Source organism: Diabrotica virgifera, chromosome 3, assembly GCF_917563875.1.
Source record: "Diabrotica virgifera virgifera chromosome 3, PGI_DIABVI_V3a".
Taxonomy (NCBI): domain Eukaryota; kingdom Metazoa; phylum Arthropoda; class Insecta; order Coleoptera; family Chrysomelidae; genus Diabrotica; species Diabrotica virgifera.
Genome location: NC_065445.1, coordinates 105,757,061 through 105,781,457, shown reverse-complemented (window position 1 = coordinate 105,781,457; position 24,397 = coordinate 105,757,061). Strand labels below are relative to the sequence as shown.

Below are 24,397 nucleotides of genomic sequence, written 5' to 3'. Positions count from 1 at the left end.
AAGGCTTTTAGTCGACGTTTTAAGGGTTTTAACCCATTAGTATGATAAGATTGATCCAAAAGATGGCATAACCCAGACATCCAAAGTGAAAGTTCTCCTCCAACACCAAATTGTTCTATATGGTCCACATAATGTTCAGAAAAAAGTCACACCATTTTGAGCGTCGGGTCTGGGGGGAGGGGGGGGGGGGAGAAATCGGTAAATTCGTAGTTTTTTGCGTTTTTCGTCAATATTTTTAAAACTATGCGGTTTAGCATGAACAACTTTCTATACAAAAATGTTCTACATTAAATTTGAAATAAAAAAGGTCCAATGCATAATCCTTCTAAAATGAACGGATCCAAAGTTACAGAGGTAGTATAGTATAATTGGTCCAAAAAAAGGCCTAACCCAGACATCAAAAATAAAGTTTTCCTCCACAACCAAATTGTTCTATATGGTCCACAGTAAAAAGTTACACCATTTTGAGCGTCCGGTTTGGGGGGGGGGGGAGATGGGGAAGAAGTCGGTAAATTAGTAGTTTTGTTACGATTTTCGTCAATATTTCTAAAACTATGCTTTAGCGTAAACAATATTCTATACAAAAATGTTCTACATACAATTTAAAACAAAAAAGGTCCTATATATAATTGTTATAAAATCAACGGTTCCAGAGTTACGGAGGGTGAAAGTGGAGGTTTTCGAGAGTTTTTATATTTTTTGGGCAATTGATGATGATTTTGGGTGGTGAGATTGACGTTTTTTCAAGGGCTTATCACCAACATACCATCGGCCACTGAAATAGCAAATTTGATTTATAAAACCCAATCTTGTTAAAGAAAACAGTAGGAAATTGCCCAAAAAATATAAAAAGTATCGAAAACCTCCACTTTTCACCCTCCGTAACTCTGGAACCGTTGATTTTATAACAATTATGTATAGGACCTTTTTTGTTTTAAATTTTATGTAGAACATTTTTGTATAGAAAATTGTTTACGCTAAAGCATAGTTTTAGAAATATTGACGAAAAACGTAAAAAAACTACTAATATACCGACTTCTCCCCCATCTCCCCCCCAAACCGGACGCTCAAAATGGTGTAACTTTTTACTGAACAATATGTGGACCATATAGAACAATTTGGTGTTGGAGGAAAAGCTTTACCTTGAATGTTTAGGTTAGGCCTTTTTTGGACCAATTATACTATACTACCTCCGTAACTTTGAAACCGTTCATTTTAGAAGGATTATGCATGGGCCTTTTTTATTTAAAATTTAATGTAGAACATTTTTGTGTAGAAGGTTGTTTATGCTAAATCGTATAGTTTTAGAAATATTTACGAAAAACTTAAAAAACAACGAATTTACTGATTTCTTCCCCCTCTCCTCCCCCCAAACCCGATGCTCAAAATGGTGTGACTTTTTTCTGAACATTATGTGAACCATATAGAACAATTTGGTGTTGGAGGATTTTTCACTTTGGATGTCTGAGTTTGGGTCTAGTTATACCATACTACATGTATTTTTGGTGGCTTAAGCATCAAGTCATTTATTCATGTTAATATACAAAAGTACTTACATACGTCGAAAAATAGTGTACAACTTTGGTTCACAGATATAAAATACAAATATAAAAACACAAGATATAAAATACAAGTATAAAAACACAAGGCATAATATGAAATAATACATACACCAATTAAGACAAACACTTTCTGGGTTCCTAAGAATAAACAAAGTACAATTCAACAATTCACAACCCAGTTCCAAACATTAAAGTTAAAATTTAAAAATTCATCACTGCTGTAAAATGCTTGACCTATAAGAAAATTCTTTAGTTGTTTTCTAAATTGTAAAGTTGGCAATTCAGTAATTTGGTCCGTCTCTACTTCTTTGGAGCCTGGTGTAGGGCAGTATTAAGGCATGCTTATTTCTGGTTTCATATCGGTGTACATCCTCATGTCTTTGATGACAATCTATATTTTGTTTCACATGAACAAGACTCCAGAATAAATAGCGAAGGCAGAGTTAGTATGTGCAGTGCAACAAATGCTTGCCGACATTCTTTCTGATATGACAGGCCAGCAATTATCCTTAGTATTCTTCTCTGAATACGAAAGACATCTTTGGCTCCAGCACTGTGACCCCATGCCAAAATTGCATAGCTGATGTGTGAATTACACAGTACAAAATAGGCCTGTAGTAAAGTGAACTGAGATACACACTCAGAAAGTCTTATAATCAGAAAAGTTGTAGTTCCTAACTTAGCAACAAGGGACCGTGTATGAGCTTTCCAACATAGTTCTGCATCCAAGTAAACTCCCAAAAATTTTATTTGTTTGTCTGCATCTCCTTAGCATGTAGAGCTTGCCTAGAACACTGATGATGCTCTCTTTAGAGCGAAAACGTACTGTTTTTTAATGTGGCCCTTTATTGGGGTTTTCAAATAAATATACCTCTTACACAGAAGATATTTTTCTTCAATTTTTGTAATTAATGGTATACAGCCAGCTACAGGAAATTTTGCCTTATAGTCTGGGCTGATTATCGGAGAATAGGCCATTTTTGGGAAAAGTTATTTACCAGCAATTTTATTGCTGGAATCGAATCTGATGATTGTATATATTAATAATATAGGTATGCAAAGTCCGCAGATAGTGTGCTACTTTTTTTATAAACAAAATGGCGCCCGAAAATCGTGTTTTTTTTTAATTTTTGCTCTATAACTGCAAAGATTTTAACTTTACACCAAAAACACTCAAATAAAAATTCACCGCAATTAAATTCTGCATAGAGACGTGTTTTCGCCGATTTACTTCGACTAAAACTTTCCCCGGAAAAAGCGGGTTTTTCCAACAAAATCTTTAATTTTCAACTAAACTTTTAGATAAGTAATTGTTAATCAATAATTAAATAACTTAGTAATGTAAAAGCCCTTTTTGTATAGATTATACTTCCAGAAGCCGATGGAAATTTAATGAACAGTTTAGCAACAATTGAATTGTTAATTAAAAATTTACGGTCGCTATAATAACGACAATAATTATGATGCATAAGAATAATTATGATTTTTTTATAAAAAGATACCATACCTATCTAATCTACTTTACAAAATTGAAATTGGACTATTTAAGCGGCCTCAGGAATATTTTAAAATTATAAACAATTTTTTGGCTTATAAACAAATATAATATCTCGGGAAATATTAAACTAAATTAAATTGTGAAAACGGTATTCGAAAAGCAGCGGCAGGACGCTTCTTTTAAAAGAAAAAACGTTTAATTACGATGAGTGGTTCCTGAGATACAACCGGTGAAAGTTGACCGGAATTTACGGCAAAGATATAAATAATAGGATCATAATTTTCAAACCTTCACCTTTTTATTTTTGTCCTCTTTCTCCACACCAATTTTCATATCCTTAAAATACTCCTAACATATATTATTATAATAAAAACTATCGATAATACGTGTGAAAATTGCCAAAAATAGCAAAATTCCAATCAAAAATTAGGTTGGAGAAAATGTAACCCTCAAAGTTCAAAATCGGTATACGTTAAAAAAATGCATTTTCTCGGCTTCCCATGGAGCAATTTCCTTCATTCTTTTTTTGTTCCCAAGTAACTCGAGTAGAGCCATTGAACTAATGCATTATTAAATGTCAGACTTGCTTTTGTTTTGTTATAATAAATAAATTTATTTATTACAACACAAAATTTTAATTTGTTTAAATAAAAATTGTTTAAATAATTGTACAGCTTTCAAATGAGAATATTTATGTTTTTAACTTTAAAAGGTACACTTGTAGTAAGTTTATCTAAAAAAAAAGCCTACAACTGGAAAAAATATGTAGTTTTCTGTTCTTATATATAAATTAATCTATTATAACAAAACAAAAGCAAGTTTGACATTTAATAATGAGTTAGTTCGATGGCTCTACTCGAGTTATTAGGGAACAAAAAAAGAATGAAGGAAATTGCTCCATGCGAAGCCGAGAAAATGCATTTTTTTAACATATACCGATTTTGAACTTTGAGGGTTACATTTTCTCCAACCTAATTTTTGATTGGAATTTAGCTATTTTTGGCAATTTTCACATGTATTATCGATAGTTTTTATTATAATAATATATGTTATGAGTATTTTAAGGATATGAAAATTGGTGTGGAGAAAGAGGACAAAAATACAAAGGTGATGGTTTGAAAATTATGATCCTATTGTTTATATCTTTGTCGTAAATTCCGGTCAACTTTTACCGGTTGTATCTCAGGAATCACTCGTCGTAATTAAACTTTTTTTCTTTTAAAAGAAGCGTCCTGCCGCTGCTTTTTGAATACCGTTTTCACAATTTAATTTAGTTTAATATTTCCCGAGATATTCTATTTGTTTATAAGCCAAAAAATTGTTTATAATTTTAAAATATTCCTGAGGCCGCTTAAATAGTCCAATTTCAATTCTATAAAGTACATTAGATAGGTATAGTTTCTTTTTATGAAAAAATTATAGTTATTCTTATGCATCATAATTATTGTCGTTATTATAGCGACCGTAAATTTTTAATTAAAAATTCAATTGTTGCTAAACTGTTCATTCAATTTCCATCGGCTTCTGGAATTATAATCTATATGAAAAGGTCTTTTACACTACCAAGTTATTTAATTATTGATTAACAATTACTTATCTAAAATTTTAGTTGAAAATTAAAGATTTTGTTGGAAAAACCCGCTTTTTCCGGGGAAAGTTTTCGTCGAAGTGAATCGGGAAAAACACGTTTCTATGTAGAATTTAATTGCGGTGAATTTTTATTTAAGTATTTTTGGCGTAAAGTTAAAATCTTTGGTGTTATAGAGCAAAAATTGAAAAAAACACGATTTTCGGGCGCCATTTTGTTTATAAAAAAAGTAGCACACTATCTGCGGACTTTGCATACCTATATTATTAATACATACAATAATAAGATTCGATTCCAGCAATAAAATTGCTGGTAAATAACTTTTCCTTGTATTTTGCTAATTAGCCCAGAGTATTATGGATATTAAACATTAGTGTGATAATATGTGTAGAACCCCTATAAAAATAATCAAGAGCACAAAGAAAAATTTGAAAATATCAAAAAAATCGCAGAAATATGATAACCGTAATCTTTACTAAATGCGTTTATTGCTTTGATCTAAAAAATAACAGTAAATTGCAAACACAAAAATCATCAAAATATTTCTGGCTGGGGTGTACCACACACCACCGCACTAACGCAGTGTTAATAATATACTGTTATAATACTATCGGAAAGAGTAGATAAATTTTGAACATCTTTAACGAATTAAAATACAATTATAGTATACACCAATGTTGCCGATTTTAGCTCTTCCTCCAGTTTCTTATTTCTAATCAAAAACTAAACGGTCTGTTTGAACATCTTTAACGAATTAAAATACAATTATAGTATACACCAATGTTGCCGATTTTAGCTCTTCCTCCAGTTTCTTATTTCTAATCAAAAACTAAACGGTCTGTATTATCTGTCATCTTTTAGAAAAATCAGATGTCTTCTACCATCGTGCCCAGCTCAGGGTTTACAGGAGAAACCAGAAGGATCTTTAACATATAATAAAGAAGTACATATTTATGTTGCCCACAATCACAGTCCACCTAATGAAGCTGAACAGACGAAGCAAATGTTTTTCTACGTGATGAAAAGAAAAATGCAGAGCGATAAAACATTGAAATTTAAACATGTGTATGACGATATTTGTGCTAGGTAAGTATAACATTTTAACAATAATTTTACCTCAATTATTGTTTTCGTATTTTTTGCTCATTTATAATATATCTTTCCATGTCAGCTTCATAAGACAAATATTTAAAAGATCTATTATATTTTGAGTAGATCACATCAGTATACTCAGTGACATTAGAAGTGATACACCCAGAAGGAATCATTTCTGGAACTTAATTTTTTGGCAACATGGTACATTTTCATCAAGAATGAAACGATAAAATGTTTAAGACTTTTTATTAACGTAATTAAAAAAAATGAATAATGTGTTTGGCGACCTCCTAGCTGAATACACTCCTGTACACGTCTAGGCATTGACAAAATGAGATGATTGATGTCTGCTTGTGGCACCTCGTTCCAAACAACTTGAATTTCATGGATTAACTGTGCCAGAGACTGTGGAGGATGGTGCAAAGTGGACAGTCTCCTCCCCATCATATCCCACACATGTTCGATAGGATTTAAACCCAGTGAACGGGATAGCCATGGCAAAAATTAACGCCAGCTTCTTGGAGAAAGTCCATAGTTCGACGAGCAATATAGGGACACGCGTTGCCTTCCTGAAAAAGGGAGTTTCGACGCCCGTCTAAATAATGCAGTAAAGTGGTTTGTAAGATGTCCTCAACATAACGCGCATTTGTCATACTGCCTCGAATAAACAAAAGTGCTGATCGGCTACCATAGGCAATAACACTCCAAACCATTTACTCCAACTGTCCTGTGTAGATGCCTCTCAACAGCAAACCCGATATTTCGTCGCTCTTCACGGTGACGTCTTATCAGCTTACGGCCATCATGCATACCTAAACAAAATCGCGATTCATCGCTGAATGCGGCATTATGCCATTCTGCCACCCAATGCTGCCGTTTTCTGCAACAATTCAAACGTTGATGACAGTGGTACGCAGTCAAAGGAAGCACTCGTCGTAGGTGGAATGAAACCAGTCCAAAGGCTCGAATGCTACGGTATAGGGTACAGCGATTTGACGCGCAGTAGCAAAACGGTCTCGCAGAGCCAGGAGTCTAAAGCACCTATCTCGACGCCCTGTGGTACGTCTCGATTGACCAGTTGGTCTTCTTCGTGTTCCTCTCCCTTCGTTTGTCCACACACGACACACTCGCATAACTGTCATTTCTGTACAATTAACACGACGGCCAATTTCGCGATACAACAAACCCATATCTTTATAGGCAATAATTCTACCCCTGTCAAAATCGCTAAAATGGTGGTAATTTTGATGTCTTTGAACTCGGGGCATATTCTTGCACTGAATACAATTAGACTGAATAATAACTAAAAATTTCTGTACAACCGGTCTTCATAAATTGGTCTTTTCACAAAAAAATTTAAAGATAAAACTTTATTTTTTGTTATAAAGCATAAAAGATAAAATATTGGTATTGTTATCATAGCATGCTTTAAATATAGTCATTGTGCTGCCAAAAAATTAAGTTCAAGAAATTATTCCTTCTGGGTGAAACACTTCCAATGTTATTGAGTATATTGTTCGTTAACCACAATAGTTTCAACATGGGATTATACAATTTTTCAACTACACATATTGTATGTCCTTTTTATTTTCGTTGTCAACAATATACAGAAACACATTGCTGTAGTCAGTGTTTTTTTTTATCTGATTCTGGCCTTGGTTTAGAACCAGAACCTTTAGCCACGTAATTGTATAACTTATCACTATCTCAGGTGTAATGTGTAGTGTGTGTGTGTGTGTGTGTTGAGTAAGTGTCTTGTTACTTTGCAAAGTCGACGTCATTGTCTTTGCAAAGAGACGCTAATTGTATCCGAACGTCTGCGGTCCCTCCGGTGAGTACCGATCCCACAAGGACAGAAAGTATTTTCATTTATTAATTTATAATAAATGAAAAAATCTCTGACCCTGGTGAGATTCGCTACCATTCGGAACTTTCGATTCCAAAGGTTAGGCGCTCTTACCACTGAGCCACAGAGGGGGTTGTCAGTGTTCTTAAAGTGAATCCATACTGTAATGTAGAGTTGTAAATATTTTATCTTAATTTTTAAGTCTACTGGATATATTTTTTTCTTAAATATTGTTACAAAATACGAAACCAGTGTCCGTCGACGCCCTTAGGGACAGATGTGTGGGCATATCTAATCGACGGGTAGTTTAGTGAGAAGATTGTGTTTATTTTCAATCATCCTTAAGACATAAAAATAACAAGTAGAGCCCTTTGAACAAATTTTAATAGGTTAGTTGTCACGAAAGCGAATTAAACCATGAGAAGAGGTGATTAGCAGTAAGAGAATTTTGGTTATTGTGGGAAGAATACGGTAGTCGATTGTAACATCAGGATCTAGACGGACGTGTTCTTTGGGAGAATAGAAAAAGACGCTTTAAGACGTAAAGAGACGTTTTAAGACACATATTATGACAAGCCGGTTATAATATTGATTAGACGAAATTATTTCCCAATACATTTCTTTTATAAGAATACGTAAATTTTGGTCGCAATTACACAAACACTTTTACATTTCGTCAATTTAATAGTATCTATAATTTAGTTGTCTATTTTATTAATCAAAACTGTTAAACATCACACGGACTTTTATTACGATTGTCTAACGAATCCTACAGTAATGTGATCAAAAGTTAAAAAAAAACGCGAAATCTTCCAAAGTTGCGTTACGCAATACTTGAACGACCCCCTCTGTCCAAGGGTCGTGAGTTTGAATCCCGTCTGGGAATTTTTTTATTTATTAAAAATTAATAAATGAAAATAGTTTCTATCCTCGAGGATTTCTATCCTTTGTAAAGACAATAAATTTGACTTTACTAAGTAACAAGACATTTACTCAACACACACGCTCTACATTACACTATATTATTGTAAAAACAACAGTACCATGCCAATGACCATTAGTGGTCGAGGCATTATGCTAAATAAAAAAATACTTAAACGCCCCCCATTGGTAATGTGCTATGTCAATCGTTTTGGCGTCGTTGAAAAACAATTTGCACCAGTTATACGCAGAGAATCGAGTTTGATCAAGTTATGAGATCTCTGAAGAAAGGTCTTTTACGAACCCCATAAATTGAGTATTAATGATGAAAATAAAGTAGTTTTTTTTTGTTACAGAGACCCTCACATCCAAAAACTGATTCCATTACGTAATGTCGTAAATGAAATTTGCCGACATCAAGTTCCGCCACACAAAACGTCTCCTATACAGTCCTTCGACGAACTCTACAATCAAATTGAAGATGATTCTTATTATAAATTACAATTCACCAACAACGGAGTTCAATTCTTTCAAGAAAAGTTTACATCCGAAGATAACGCGAAAGCTATTGTGTTTGCTAATTTGGAAACCATACAAATGCTATCTGAAAGTGATTTGATGTATATCGACGCGTCTTTTAGGATCGAGACTGATGAACCGTTTTGTTATCAATTAGTGACTGTGCTAGTTTGGGTAGAACACAGTGTAAGTATAATTGATTAATGTCTGGTTGCTCCAACCGATATTTTCGGGACAACCTGTGCCCAAATTGGAGAACAGGTTTAGAAAATTCGAGACATTAAAAATGTCCCATTTTTAAGGTGGTGCGTTAAATTTGATGCTTAGTGTATAATTAATACTACCTTGGTGGATATTTTTTATTTTCATAATAACACTTTTACTCTCAGACCAAATTGCAAATGATTCTGCTGTAATTTTCATATCACTTATATACAGGAGAGCTTCTAATAGGTGATTAATTCTGCAGTAGAAATGGACTTTCTACGAAGATCGTGCAGAATCTCTCGATTAGACCACATAAGAATTGAATTCCGGCAACTGATTTGGTATGGACACGTAAAACGCATGAACAATGAACGATGGACAAGAAAGATCTTAGACTATACTCCAACAACTAGACGAAGACGAGGCAGACCCCGCAAATCTTGGAAACAAGGAATAATGGATGCCATGCGAAAAAGAGAAATAGAAGAAGAGGATTGGCAGGATAGACAAAATTGGAGATTGAAGTGCGGGAAGCAGCCAGAGCTGTTGGACCCCCGCTATATACACTGGCGGGCAAAAAATTTAGATCACTAGATGAATTATACACGTTTGATGCCTCGAATTTCCTAAACCTGTTGTCCGATTTGAGTGTTTTTTTTTTGTAGTATGCTATAGCTTTATTATTTAAGAATCTCAATATGTAATATTGTTGCTAGACAGGTGAATGTCATTTTATACCGGGTGTAACAATCATACTGTGTTTTTCCTTAAAGTTCTGAACACTCTGTGGAATATTATAGCATAGCTAAAATATTGAAATTAAAACTCAATTGTAGCCTTAGGCTTTCTTAACATTTTCTTTTTTGATTAATTGCTTATGTTGGATAATAAAAAAGTTAGGTACTTTAACAACTAGCCATGTTCTTCATCAATAGAGGGTGTTTCTAAATAAGGGCGACAAACTTTAAGGGGCAATTCTACATGAAAAAATAATGACCGTTTGCTTTATAAACATATGTCCACAAATGCTTAATTTCCGAGATACGGGATGTTGAATTTTTTCTTAACAACTGACGGTTTATTTGTTGCTCTAAAACCGATTGAGATATGCAACTGACATTTGGTAGGTTTTAAGCCAAGCCGCACACCAAAGAAACATGAAACGAAAAACATGAAACACGAAACGAAAAACATGTTTCATGAAAAGAAAACACTGCTAAACAAATCTCAAATTCCGCCTACCAATGAAACGAGTGTGATTCATGCTCATGACACATTTTTATTTTCGGAGAGTTTCTTAAATGGCCGGACATATATTTGTTTAGCAGTGGTTTATTTCCATGAAACGTAATTTACGTTTCATGTTTCTTTGATGTGCAGCCTGCCTAAGAGGTAGTTATTGCGCATTTTTTGACATACAATTAAGAATTTTATATTCACCATTGGCGTGCATACGGGCTGTATCTAAAATATTTATACCCGTATGCACGCCAATGGTGAATATAAAATTCTTATTTGTATGTCAAAAAATGCGCAATAACTACCTCTTAAAACTTACCAAATTTCATTTGCATATCTCAACCGGTTTTAGAGCAACAAATAAACTGTCAGTTTGTAAGAAATAATTAAACATCCCGTATCTCAGAAACGAAGCATTTGTGGACATATGTTTATAAAGCAAACAGTCATTATTTTTCATGCAGAATTACCCCTTAAAGTTTGTCGCACTTATTTAGAAACACCCTGTATTGATGAAGAAAATGACTAGTTGTTAAAGTACCTAACTTTTTTATTATCCAAAATAAACAAATGAATCAAAAAAGAAAATGTTAATAAAGCCTAAGACTACAATTGAGTTTTAATATCAATATTTGATCTATGCTATAATATTCCACAGAGTGTTCCGAACTTTAAGCATTGATTATAAAGCACCCACCATTGTAGTTATTAATCAATGCTTTAAGGAAAAAACACAGTTTAAAATTGTTACACCCGGTATAAAATGACATTTACCTGTCTAGCAACAATATTAACACATTAAGATTCTTAAATAATAAAGCTATAACATACTAAAGAAATCACTCAAATCGGACAACAGGTTTAGGAAATTCGAGGCATCAAACGTGTATAATTCATCTAGTGATCTAAATTTTTTGCCCGCCAGTGTATATAATTCTGCAGTATACAGGGTGTCCAGAAACTCTACCGACAAACGAAGACAGGAGATTCCTAAGATAATTTTAAGACAATTTAAGCAAATTCACCTAGTTCGAAAACGCTTCCTAAGGAAGCTAGAGCTCTTTGAAGATGGCGTCTTGTAATTAGTATTTCTTAAATATCTCCAAAAGCATTCTAGTTAGAAAAACGAAAATTAGTACGCGTATTTATCTTCCAGAGATAAACCGACTCCATCTATTACAAATTTCACCGGTCATAGGCGTCCGTTTTGGGTAGCGCAACGGTTATTTTATCGCATAACTTTGTTGTCTTTAAGTTTTAAGTATTTTTTACTCTGGATTATTAAATTCTGAGGTATACTAGTACTTAGTACTAAAAGGTACTCTTGCTTTAAGTCGGTAGGACACACCGTTTTCTAGAAAAATCGATTTAAAAATTGTTCGTCTCTTTTATTTGAAAAAAAAAATAAAAAAATTTTCAAAAAAAAACGGTGTTTTACCAACTTAAAGCAAGAGTTACTTTTAATACTAGAATACCTCATAATTTAAGAATCTAGTGTCAAAAATTATTAAAAATTAAAGACACAAAGTTATGCGATAAAATAACCGTTGACCTACCCAAAACCGGCGCATATGACCGGTACTAGAAATTCACAATTAAGGCTATGGGTACATAATTCGCAAATATTTTACGTGTATCCCTACTTTTTCTGTCTTTACACGGCAAATTACGTGTAGTAAAATTCACACTGGTGTGGATATGTAAACATTACTAGAATGTCATTCTACTTGAAAATGTCATAATTAATTTAAAGAGATCGCTTTTGAATGTTCTTGGATAACTGTTATTTTTATAATTGCAAATTATTAATTCAGTTAATAAATGTGATAATTTTTTCACTAACTATGTTTTCAGTGATTGTAATAATTTATTTGTACAACAAAAACTAATAATCAATCGAGAAAAGAGGAAAAGTGTTAAAGTGATTTTTTAATAATATGTTGTTATTTTGGAACGCTTACAATTTTGAACATCTCTAACAACAAAATACTTGGATCACAGGATATATCTGATGTATTCTCTGCTTGGATCTTTCACAAATAATACACAATAAATAACTTTTTATTAAGTTCACGTCTTAAATCAATTATTTATCAAATACACTATATATCAATAATATTTAATCAATTTCTCAAAATATTCCCGATGCAATGTCAAATATTTAAAATTGTCACTGATTGTCAGTGTCTGACTGACAATATACAGTGATGAGCGCGCTGATAACCGGCAAAATAGCTCAAAAGATGGAAAATGTATTAAGTTGTAAGATAAAGAGAAATGAAACTACTGGAGGTGGGATTTTATCGGTATTAACTTATAATTTACATTACCATTATGGATAGTTTCCACCTTTATAACTTTAAACGTCAGCTAGTTTACCTCGGTCATAATTCTAATTCTACGTATGACGTTTCTTCAAACTCAGATTTATCAGGTTATGTACCTCTTCTTCTTTTTGGTTTATTGGCCTCTACCTGCCTGGGTATTTTGGCCAGCTCATTCTCTCAGAATAAAGAAAAAATCCCTTAATAATCTACATCTACATTTATAGTTAATATCGGACAAATACAACAAAGTTAAAAACTTTTCTCGCTCAGGAATAACTACCGACTATTACACAATCTGCTTCTACTTCTTCTTCACCTTCTTTGATTAATTGGCAATTTTAGGTTGTTATGGCACAAATAAAACAGAGGTAAAAACTTTCATCTGACACAAATAGACGTCAAACCGAAATTTAATTTCAAACTAAAACTGTCGATTATTCCAAACTAAAATAATAAAACACACAAGAAGCATCAGGTCCTAAAACTAAACATTTCCAAATTCACAAATACCTATAACGAAACCATTTGACTGAGTGCCAATTAACTAAGTATAAAATAAATAATATTAAATTCCATAAACTGCCACATGAAAATGCTGCACTGATTCTTAGAAGCATTTCCCGAACTTCTAATCTGATTCTCCTCCATACAACTACTGAAGTGGGCTCTAGTGAACGTTAAATTAAACTATAACACTTCGAGTTCGAGAAGTGGTTTTCTACGGTAAACAGAAACTTTTTGCTGAAAAAACAATTCGTGGAAATCATGGTTTTAACGGTAGAAGAAAAAGTGCAAATTGTTGTCTGGCATGCTAATGGATTACCAGAGAACATGATCAGACAACAATTTAGAGATATGTACCCAAATAGGCCAACACCAACACGATCGACAATTCAGTCTATTGTACGTAATTTTTTAAATTATGGATCCGTGTTTACTCCAAGAGGAATTCGTAGACGACGAGAGGTAAACCCAGATTTAGAACTAAGGGACACTTTGATTTGTGCAAGTATTGAACAAAATCCTACTCAATCAACATCTTTTCTCGGAGAACAGTTTGGACTTTCAAGATTTACAGTAGGTAAAATTTTGAAAAAGCATGGATACCGTCCCTACAAGTTACATAAATCCAACGAACAATTCCCTGGAGATCAATATCGACGTTTAGAATTCTGTCAAAATGCAATGGAAATGTCACATCAAGATGAACATTTTTTACAGAATGTTTTGTTTACCGATGAATGTACGTTTTCACTGCATGGACGTCACAATTCAATGAACACTCGGTATTGGTCTCGAAGAAATCCTCGTCAGATTTATGTCGCTCGTACTCAGCGTCCTCGAAAAGTAAATGTTTGGGGAGGCATAATAGGGAATCATGTCATAGGTCCATTTTTTATAGACGGTATGTTGACTGGGCGGAAATACTTGGAACTTCTGCAAAATCAAATTGTCCCGGCCCTTCGTAATTTACCAATACCTTTCGATTCCATATGGTTTCAACAAGATGGTTGCCCTGCACATAATTCTCGCATCGTCAGGGAATACCTCAGTGCTACTTTTCCTAATAGATTGATTAGTGGCCACGGAGATATTTTCTGGCCTGCAAGATCACCTGATCTTTCACCTTGTGATTTTTTTATGTGGGGGTATATCAAGTCCAAACTATATGGAATTGAGGACGATAGGCCTAATACTCTCCAAGAATTACGGGAAAAGATCTCTGATACAATGAGAGGTATTAGTCCAGAAACATTATCTAATGTTAGACGGAATTTTTACAATAGGCTGGGTTATTGTTCCGCTGCTTATGGTGGCTTATTTGAACATTTTTTGTAAACAGATTCATTTAGGACTTTTTTTTTATTTTTGTAGAATTTTTTATTTTCGAAAGTATGACATTGTTTTTTCAGTAAGCGTTTCATGTTTTACTTTAAACTACTTCAGTGCTGCTGCAGATATACAACGGAGATGTAAGGTGGACAACATTAATAACTGGGTGAAAAACAGAAGAATATAATGGAACGACCACATAAGCCGAATGACAACAAATAGAGTAGTCAGGACAGCGAGAGACGGTTCCCCAATAGGAAGACGATCAGTGGGAAGACCACGAAAAAGATGGAACGACAACTTCGGTAGGCACATTGAAAAACAGACAGAGTCATGTCTACATAAAATGAAGAAGAAGACTTTAAACATTTCTAATAAAGACTAACACAAATGTTAAGTAATTCAAAGCAAACAATATCTGCATAATTTCAAATTTTAATATTTAATTATTGCAATAAAGTCATAAATGTGGGATTTGAAACAACCTTCGACAATTCTGAAGTGACAGGAGTGAATGCGAGACGTCTAAAATCATGGTAAATAGAAATTAAGTTAATTTTAGAATAAAAAAATTACTATGAATTAAACTGTTTTTATTTACATTTGCTTTATAGGGCTTTTCATCGATTGTCATTTGTTTCGAGCTTTTGTATAATCTGTGTATAATATTAATATACAGAGATTATACGACATATGACAGCTAGAAACAAATGACTGTGAATGAAAAGCCCTATTGTCTTCAATTGATTTTTGCTTTATGCGAAAAAAAATGTCGTATTAACGTCAAACGTAGTTATGAGGAAAGCAAAATATTGGAAATGAAATTGATAAAATAATAAATAATTTGAACAATATGTCAAAAATTACGTACGACTAGATAATTCAGTGTTGCTGTATGGGTGGAGGCCTGGACCTTAAAGAAAGACATAAGCGATCGACTTAAAGCATTCGAGATGTGGACCTGGCGAAGAATATTAAAAATAAGTTGGGTAGATAGAATAACAAATGTTGAGGTCATCAGAAAGATGAAAAAGGATAAGGAAACCGAGGCCACATTACGGAATCTTGTAATGATCGGCAGTTGCCCCTGAGCTAGAAAGATTTTTGCCTTTGTTGTATTTGTCCCATTATAATTCAAAATTGCCAATTAACTAAAGAACGAGAAGAAGAAGTAGAGGCAGATTGTGTAATGGTCGACAGTTATCCCTGAACGAGAAAAGTTTTTACCTTTGTTGTATTTGTCCGATACCAACTCTAAATTGTAGGTGAATAAGGGTTTTTTTCTTTATGCCAAAACGATGGACTAGCCAAATACTCATGCAGGTAGAGGCCAATAAACCAAAGAAGAAGAAGACGTACATAACCTATTGAAACTAGGTTTGAAAGAACGTCATACTATGTAGAATTATGACCGAAGTTAACTAGCTGACGTTTAAAGGTATAAAGGTGGAAACTATCCATAATGGTAATGTAAATTATAAGTTAATACCGGTAAAATCCCACCTCCAGTAGTTTCATTCCTTTTTATCTTACAACTTAATACATTTTCCATCTTTTGAGCTATTTTGCCGGTTATTAGCGCGCTCATCACTGTATGCTGACAATATTATATTCGGTTGAGTGCGTTGTAAGACAAAGACATATTTGGAAAATATTACCACGGCATTGTGTTCATTTTTTTCAAATCCTGAAAAAACCAATAAATATTTTTGAAAAATTTAAACGCAGAATGAAAGACTAAATTATTACCGAGGGCCGAAAGTCCCTTAGAATAAATAAAAAGTTTATTTTGAATGAGATATTTGAATTTAAAAATCACACTAAATTTTCTCTTAGTTTTTTCACCCCTGTAACTTATTAAAATAAACATTGTAGAAGTTCTCAGGGACTTTCGGCCCTCGCTAATAATGTAATCTTTCATTCTGCGTTTAAATTTTTCCAAAATACTTATTAGTTTTCTCAGGATTTGAAAAAAATGAATCCCCATTTGAATAGCATTGCAGCCGAAAATACGTTCCGATCCTCTTAATGAAATCGATTCATCTTTGGTATATAATTAAACGTACAAGATTTCGTTTTCCTAAATAGTTTTTGTTTGATATTTTTTTTTAATTCAAAAAACGAAAAATTTCCAAATCGGTTTTTCTAGAAAACGGTGTATCCTATCGACTTAAAGCAAGAGTAGCTTTTAGTACTAGAATACCTTGTAATTTAATAATCCAGAGTCAAAAGTGATTAAGAGTTACATACAAAAAAGTTATGCGATAAAGTAACCATTGCCCTACCCAAAACGGTCTATGATCTGTACTAGAAATTCACAATGGATGGAATCGATTTATCTCTGAAATATAAAATACGCATACCAATTTTTGTTTTTCTATATAGAAGCGTTCCGGGGGTATTGAATAAAAACTAATTACCATACGCCATCTTCAAATAGCTCTAACTCCCTTAGGAAGCATTTTCGGGCTAGGTGAATTGGGGTAAATTGTCTTAAAATTATCTGAGGAATCTTCTGTCTTCGTTTGTCGGTAGAGTTTCTGCAGTATATTGTGTTTTTCATTTAATTTAAAAGATATTTTATGATTATTATGTGTATCAAATATAGTGCAACCTACTTTCCTGTTGCTCTTTGCTGCATACGTGAATATATATTGACATCTGGGAAGATACTTTTCTAGATCCTCCTCAAATATCTATTGTCTAATCCTTGGGAAACATCTTGAATAGTCTTGGAGAAAAAGACAGTTAATTGGATAGATGTTGTATACAGGGTGTCCCAGACTAATTTATCCAGACTATATCTCCTAAACGAATAGAGATTTTCGAATAGGACAAAAACTGGTCTATTCCATTTGTAATTCACTTTAATAAGGCGTAGAAAAAATCGTCCTCTAAATATTCAACCCTTAGTTGCAACCCCTAACTTTAATTTTTTTTAATAGCTTCCTGTATATTTTTTTATAGTTTCGGATGTGTTCTTCTATCGTCTATTTACCAGATTTTTTAAAAATAAAATCGGTTTGTAAATAATCAAGAAAATATCAGTTTATTTTTGAAGTTATTCTTTTTTAGGCGCGATTGAGAGTAAAATTTTTCATAAATCTGCGCGCATGCGCACACAGACAGTATGTAGTTCGTTTCTAATCTTTCAAGATAGTATCTGTATCAGCGCAAATAAGTCATTAAAAGAATATATTAGTGTTTTTAGTAAATGTATTATTTATTATAATTTTTGTGTCTTTGAATTTCTCTTCTTCTGTAGTAAGATAATAAAATTTGTTGGTATAACATTTTTATCACGATACCACTCAATCTATTTGTCACCGTGTTGTGTAATTATATCCGAAACTTACGTGTCAATTACAGGAGACTCGGTGGTCTAGTTGTTGAGCGTTCGGTCAGAGATCGAAAGGTACCGGGTTCCAATCCTGGACGATTCATTTTTTTTTATTTTTGGTTGTTTTAATAAAAAATTTTTGAAAGTGGTAGATAAGAAAGTTAGTTTAATATTTAAATAGAATACAAACAACCTGTTAAGTATATTTACTTCGTTAAAATTATATAATAGAAGAATAACTTCTTACGTGCATACAAAGTACACACACATTCTTTTCTTTATTTTTGTTATGTGTCCCAGACTAATTTATCCAGTCTATATCTCTTAAACGAATAGAGATTTTCGAATGGGACAAAAACTGATATATTCCATTTGTAATACACTTTAATATGGAGTGGAAAAAAACATCCCCTAAATATTCATTTATTAGTTACAACCACTAACTTTAATTTTTAATAACTATACCATAATTAACAGAAATTAAAAGTAAACTGATATTTTCTTAATTACATATTTACAAACCGATTTTATTTTTAAAAATCTGTTGAATAGACGATAGAAGAACACATTCGAAACTCTAAAAGAACATACAGGGTGCTATTTAAACAATTAAACTTAGGGGCTGTAACTAATAGGTCTGGATCCCGCGTATGAAAAAAAAGTTGATTAATAGCAAGCTGAAAATTTGTTAATAGCTTAAGGGTGTCTAGTCGGACAAACTTTGACATATGGGAACACTGTAACAGGGGAAGTTTTAATTGTGGAACAGGTTAAAAATTTGGAACAGTCATACCACGAAAACGGCACATGTATTTTGTCCGACAGAACAGACTTAAACTCTCCGAACAGAGATTAAACTCTCATGCAAAAATCAGACTGCTATTTATCACCAAATGGGCGTTTTAATGAGTGGAACATGTAGAATATATCAAATGACAGGAATTATGACAGGTGATAAATAGCAGTCTGATTTTTGCATGAGAGTTTAATCTGTGTTCGGAGAGTTTAAGTCTGTTCTGTCGGACAAAATACATGTGCCGTTTTCGTGGTCTGACCGTTCCAAATTTTTAACCTGTTCCACAATTAAAACTGCCCCTGTTTCAGTGTTCCCATATATCAAAGTTTATCCGACTAGACACCCTTAAGCTATTAACAAATTTTCAGCTTGCTATTAATCAACTTTTTTTTCATACGCGGGATCCAGACCTATAAGTGATGAATATTTAGGGAATGATTTTTTCTACGCCATATTAAAGTGTATTACAAAATGTAATATATCAGTTTTTGTCCCATTCGAAAATCTCTATTCGTTTAAGAGATATAGCCTGGATTTATTAGTCTGGGACACATAACAAAAATAAAAAATAAACTGATAATTTCTTGATTATTTACGAACCGATTTTATTTTTAAAAAATCTGTTGAATAGACGATAGAAGAACACATCCAAAACTATAAAAAAATGTACAGGGTGCTATTAAAAAAGTTAAAGTTAGGGGTTGTAACTAAGTGATGAATATTTAGAGGATGATTTTTTCTACGCCATATTAAAGTGTATTACAAACAGAATATATCAGTTTTTGTCCCATTCGAAAATCTCTATTCGTTTAAGAGATATAGCCTGGATAAATTAGTCTGGGACACCCTGTATATTTATGCGATATAATGGATCTATATCTGAATTTATGAGAAAATTAATTTAAATTATGTAATATCCTTTGTATTTCGTTTGCATAATAAGTATTAAATTTGATTGAAAACTAATCACACAAACTCATTTTTTCGCGGTTCCTGTATAACTTGTGGTTAACCTTTCATAAAAATTGATTTTATTCTTAACGAGAAATTAATTGCAAAATGTTATCATCGATCCAATGTCGCGCACGCATTTTTTAGCAAGTCAATATTTACTTTTTCACTAAACACCAACCTGAGACTAGTCTTCGGTCTTCTGGCATAGACAGAAGACTGGAGATCAGGTCTCGAGATCATAAATATCAGCATGCCCACTTGTAACAAGTGCAGTCTCGGTGAAAAGTCACATCATGTCTCGGAGAGTTCTCTCAGACACATATACATTTGTGAGTGCAGTCTCAAGACTGCTCTCGAGACTATTTTGTCTCAAATGGATACTTAGCTCTGACATACAAATATCCTTAGTTCTTATACACTCACCGTCACGAAAAACGGACACCCCAAATATGGATCATTTTGATGTCTCGTATCTCCTAAACTTGTCCGATTTAAGTAATTGTTTTAAGGCCATCGGTACATAATTCGCAAATATTTTACGGCTATCCCTACTTTTTCTGTCTTTACACGGCAAATTACGTGTAGTAAAATTCACACTGGTATGGATATGTAAATATTACTAGAATGGCATTCTACTTGAAAATGTCATCATTAACTTACAAAGATGGCTTTTGAATGTTCTTGGATAACTGTTATTTGTATAATTGCAAATTATTAATTCAGTTAATAAATGTGATAATTTTTCCACTAACTATGTATTCAGTGATTGTAATAATTTATATGTACAACAAAAACTAAAACTTAATCGATAAAAGAGGAAAAGTGTTAAAAGTGATTTTTTAAATATATTGTTACTATGGAACGCTTACAATAATTTTGAACATTTTTAACAACAAAATACTTGGATCACATATTATCCTGATGTATTCTCTGCTTGGATCTTCCACAAATAATACACAGTAAATTATTTTTTTATTAAGTTCACTTCTTAAATCAATTATTTATCAAATACACTATATATCAATATTATTTAATCAACAACTCAAAATAGTCCCGATGCCATGTCAAATATTTAAAATTGTCACTGATTGTCACTGTCTGACTGACAATGTGCTGACAGTATTCTATTCGACTGAGTGCGTTGTAAGACAAAGAAAGATTTGGAAAATATTACCACAGACATTGTGTTCATTTTTTTCGAATCCTGAAAAAACCAATAAATATTTTTGAAAAATTTAAACGCAGAATGAAAAACTAAATTATTACCGAGGGCCGAAAGTCCCTTAGAATAAATAAAAAGTTTATTCTGAATGAGATATTTGAAATTAAAAATCACACTAAATTTTCTCTTAGTTTTTCACCCCTGCAACTTATTAAAATAAACATTATAGAAGTTCTCGGGGACTTTCGGCCTTCGTTAATAACGTAATCTTTCATTCTGCGTTTAAATTTTTTAAAAATACGTATTAGTTTTCTCAGGATTCGAAAAAAATGAATCCCCATTTGAATAGCATTGCAGCCGAAAATACGTACCCATCCCCTTAATATGTTATAGCCTTATCTTTAACAATATCGCTTTAAGAATATTGTTGCTAGACAGGTGTATACCGGGTTTACCAATTAAACTGGGTTTTTTTCTCAATTTTCACAACATCCTGTGGAATATTTTAGCCTTTAAAAAAAATATTGAAACTAAAACCCAACTATAGCCCCAGGTTTTCTTAACATTCTGTTTTTTTATTCATTCGCTTATGTTGGATAATAAACAAGTTAGGGACTTTAACAACTAGCCATGTTCTTTATCAATACAGGATGTTTCTAAATAAGTGCGACAAACTTGAAGGGGTAATTCTGCATGACAAAATAATGACCGTTTGCTTAATAAAGCTATGTCCGTAAATGCTTCGTTTCCGAGATACGGGATATTGAATTTTGCCTTATAAACTGATGATTTATTTATTGCTCTAAAACCGGTTGAGATCTGCAAATGAAATTTGGTAGGTTTTAAGAGGTAGTTATTCCGCATTTTTGACATACAATTAAGAATTTATATTCACCATTGGCGTGCATACGGGTCATATTACCCGCGTGCACGCCAATGGTAAATATAAAATTTTTAATTGTATGTCAAAAATGCGCAATAACTACCTCTTAAAACCTACCAAATTTCATTTGCATATCTCAACCGGTTTTAGAGTAATAAATAAATTGTTACTTTGTAAGAAAAAATTCAACATCCCGTATCTCGGAAACGAAGCATTTGCGGACATAGTTTTATCAAGCAAACGGTCATTATTTGTTCATGCAGAATTACCCCTTAAAGTTTGTCGCACTTATTTAGAGACACCCTGTATTGATATAAAGAACATGGCTAGTTGTTAAAGTCCCTAACTTTTTATTATCAAACATAAGCGAAAACATAAAAAAAACAGACTGTTAAGAAAACCTGGGGCTATAGTTGGGTTTTAATTTCAATATTTTATAAAGGCTAGAATATTCCACAGGGTGTTGTGAAAATTGAGAAAAAAAACAGTTTGATTGGTACACCCGGTATACAATGAAAATTTACCTGTTTAGCAACAATATTATTACAGCGATATTGTTAAAGAATATGGCTATAACATATTAAAAAAATTACTTAAATCGGACAACAGGTTTAGGAGATACGAGACATCAAAAATGACCCATTTTTGGGGTGCCCGTCTTTCGTGCCGGTGAGTGTAGTTTGTATTAATTTTCAACCAAATTATTTCATGTTTAGTTCGTTACTAATAATAACTATTTAATTTTTAGTACTATCCCATCATGTATGCCATAGTTAATTACAAAACCCAAGATATCTACAAAAAAATATTTGAATATCTTCATGATCAGCTAGCTCCAAAATTGAGACCGGATGAAATAGTAACTGAATACGAAGCAAATCTTTATTACGCCTTGGGTGAAATTTACGTAGATTCCAGTATAGGAGGATCGGTATTCTACTTCACTCAAAACATCTACAAAAAGATCTGCTCCCTCAACTTAGCCAAAGATCTTGAAACCAACAACTTTTTCAGGAACATTTATCATTTACTATTGATGCTGCCGTTGCTTCCCGTGAACACCATCGTTGATGCCTTTAACAACATCCAAACTCAAGCCATAGATTTAAAGATCGAGTCGTTAACTCTCGATTTATTTAATCACATACAAGCAGAATGGATAGACAAAGTGACTCCTGATCTTTTCTGCGTCCACAGACTGGAGAATCGTATCAACGAAAATGTCATTGCTCCTTTCAAGAAACTTCGCGATTACATGATGCTGACCAAAGGAAAAACGAGGAGATGTGCAGATATTATTACGCTTATTGAGAAACTTATCGAGCTGGAAAATTTTCTACATATCACTTACTCTACGCCGAATAAGAAGTCTTTTGCTAGGGATTTAAGCAGCGCGCAAAAAAAGAATGTTCTTAAGGCGTGGATGTTTATCGAAAATCATCCGAAGATCAATGTCCATAATTTCTTTTCTAGGGTTTTAGGTATGTATTTATAATGAATAATAATAAATTAATATTTTTTAAAAGGTAAAGTTTTCAATCCTAATAGCAACATTAATAATATTGAAAAATATTAAAAATATTACTAAAAGATTTTTAAATTTAAAACTTATTGGTCCCCTGGTAACACATCCAAGGCTTCTAAAATTTGCAAGCCAGATGGATGCTGCAGTGAAGACAAAGGGAGGGAATTCTAAACAGTTGCAATTCACAACCCCCGTCTGCAGTTTGGTAAAGTTCCAACGGAAAATGGACCTAGTTACTCATAGACCATCATCGGAGAGGCGTAGGCCTGCTGCTCTCTGCTCGAAGTGACCAAATCATGAAAGTTTATCCCCACATTGCAACTGACGTGTATGGATTATGTGACTAGCGTCATCTGGCAATTGAAAGGTAAATTAGAATTGTCAATCCTAATAGCAACATTATAAGATTGTAAGATTGAAAATAAGATTGTTTTGCTTTCGCATTGCAACTGAATAAAAATGGTATACATTTTTATTTTATTTTTATATTAGTATTACTCCTATAGAGTAACTAGGTCCATTTTCCGTTGGAACTTTACCAAGCTGCAGACGGGGGTTGTGAATTGCAACATTTTAGAATTCCCTCACTTTGTCTTCACTGCAGCATGCATCTGGTTTGCAAATTTTAGGAGCCTTGGAGGTGTTACCAAGGAAATGAACCGATAAGTTTTCAATTTAAAAAGTAATATTTTTAATATTTTTCAATATTATTAATGTTGCTATTAGGATTGAAAACTTTACCTTTCAATTGCCAGATGACGCTAGTCACCTAATCCATACACGTCAGTTGCAATGTGGGGATAAACTTTCAAGGTTTGGTCACTTCGAGCAGAGAGCAGCAGGCCTACGCCTCTCCGATGATGACTCCAATAAGAGTCGAAAATCGTCGATTCAGAGTGCTGGACTGCGCTCCCTGTTTTAAGTGAAAAATAAGATTATTTTGCCTTCGCATTGCAACTGAATAAAAATGCTATGCATTTTTATTTTATTTTTTAATATTTTTTATTTATAAAAGTTTTTGTTGCTTAAAAACCTGTAAGATCATGTATGATAAACCTTGAAACAATAATAAGAACATGAGATATTGCAAAATTAGTGCAAA

The 24,397-nt window shown here is 33.0% G+C and overlaps 1 protein-coding gene across 3 annotated transcripts in view; it reads left to right on the top strand.

Annotated features, from left to right (window-relative positions):
• The window catches only part of LOC126882000 (uncharacterized), a 76,388-nt gene that overhangs the window by 42,577 nt on the left and 9,414 nt on the right, over positions 1-24,397 (top strand). For all 3 annotated transcript variants that reach the window (XM_050646765.1, XM_050646767.1, XM_050646766.1), the window contains exons 6-8: positions 5,510-5,734; positions 8,867-9,215; positions 22,519-23,251. In XM_050646765.1, the coding sequence (XP_050502722.1) occupies positions 5,510-5,734; positions 8,867-9,215; positions 22,519-23,251 (1,307 nt within the window). The remainder of the gene's footprint in view (positions 1-5,509; positions 5,735-8,866; positions 9,216-22,518; positions 23,252-24,397) is intronic.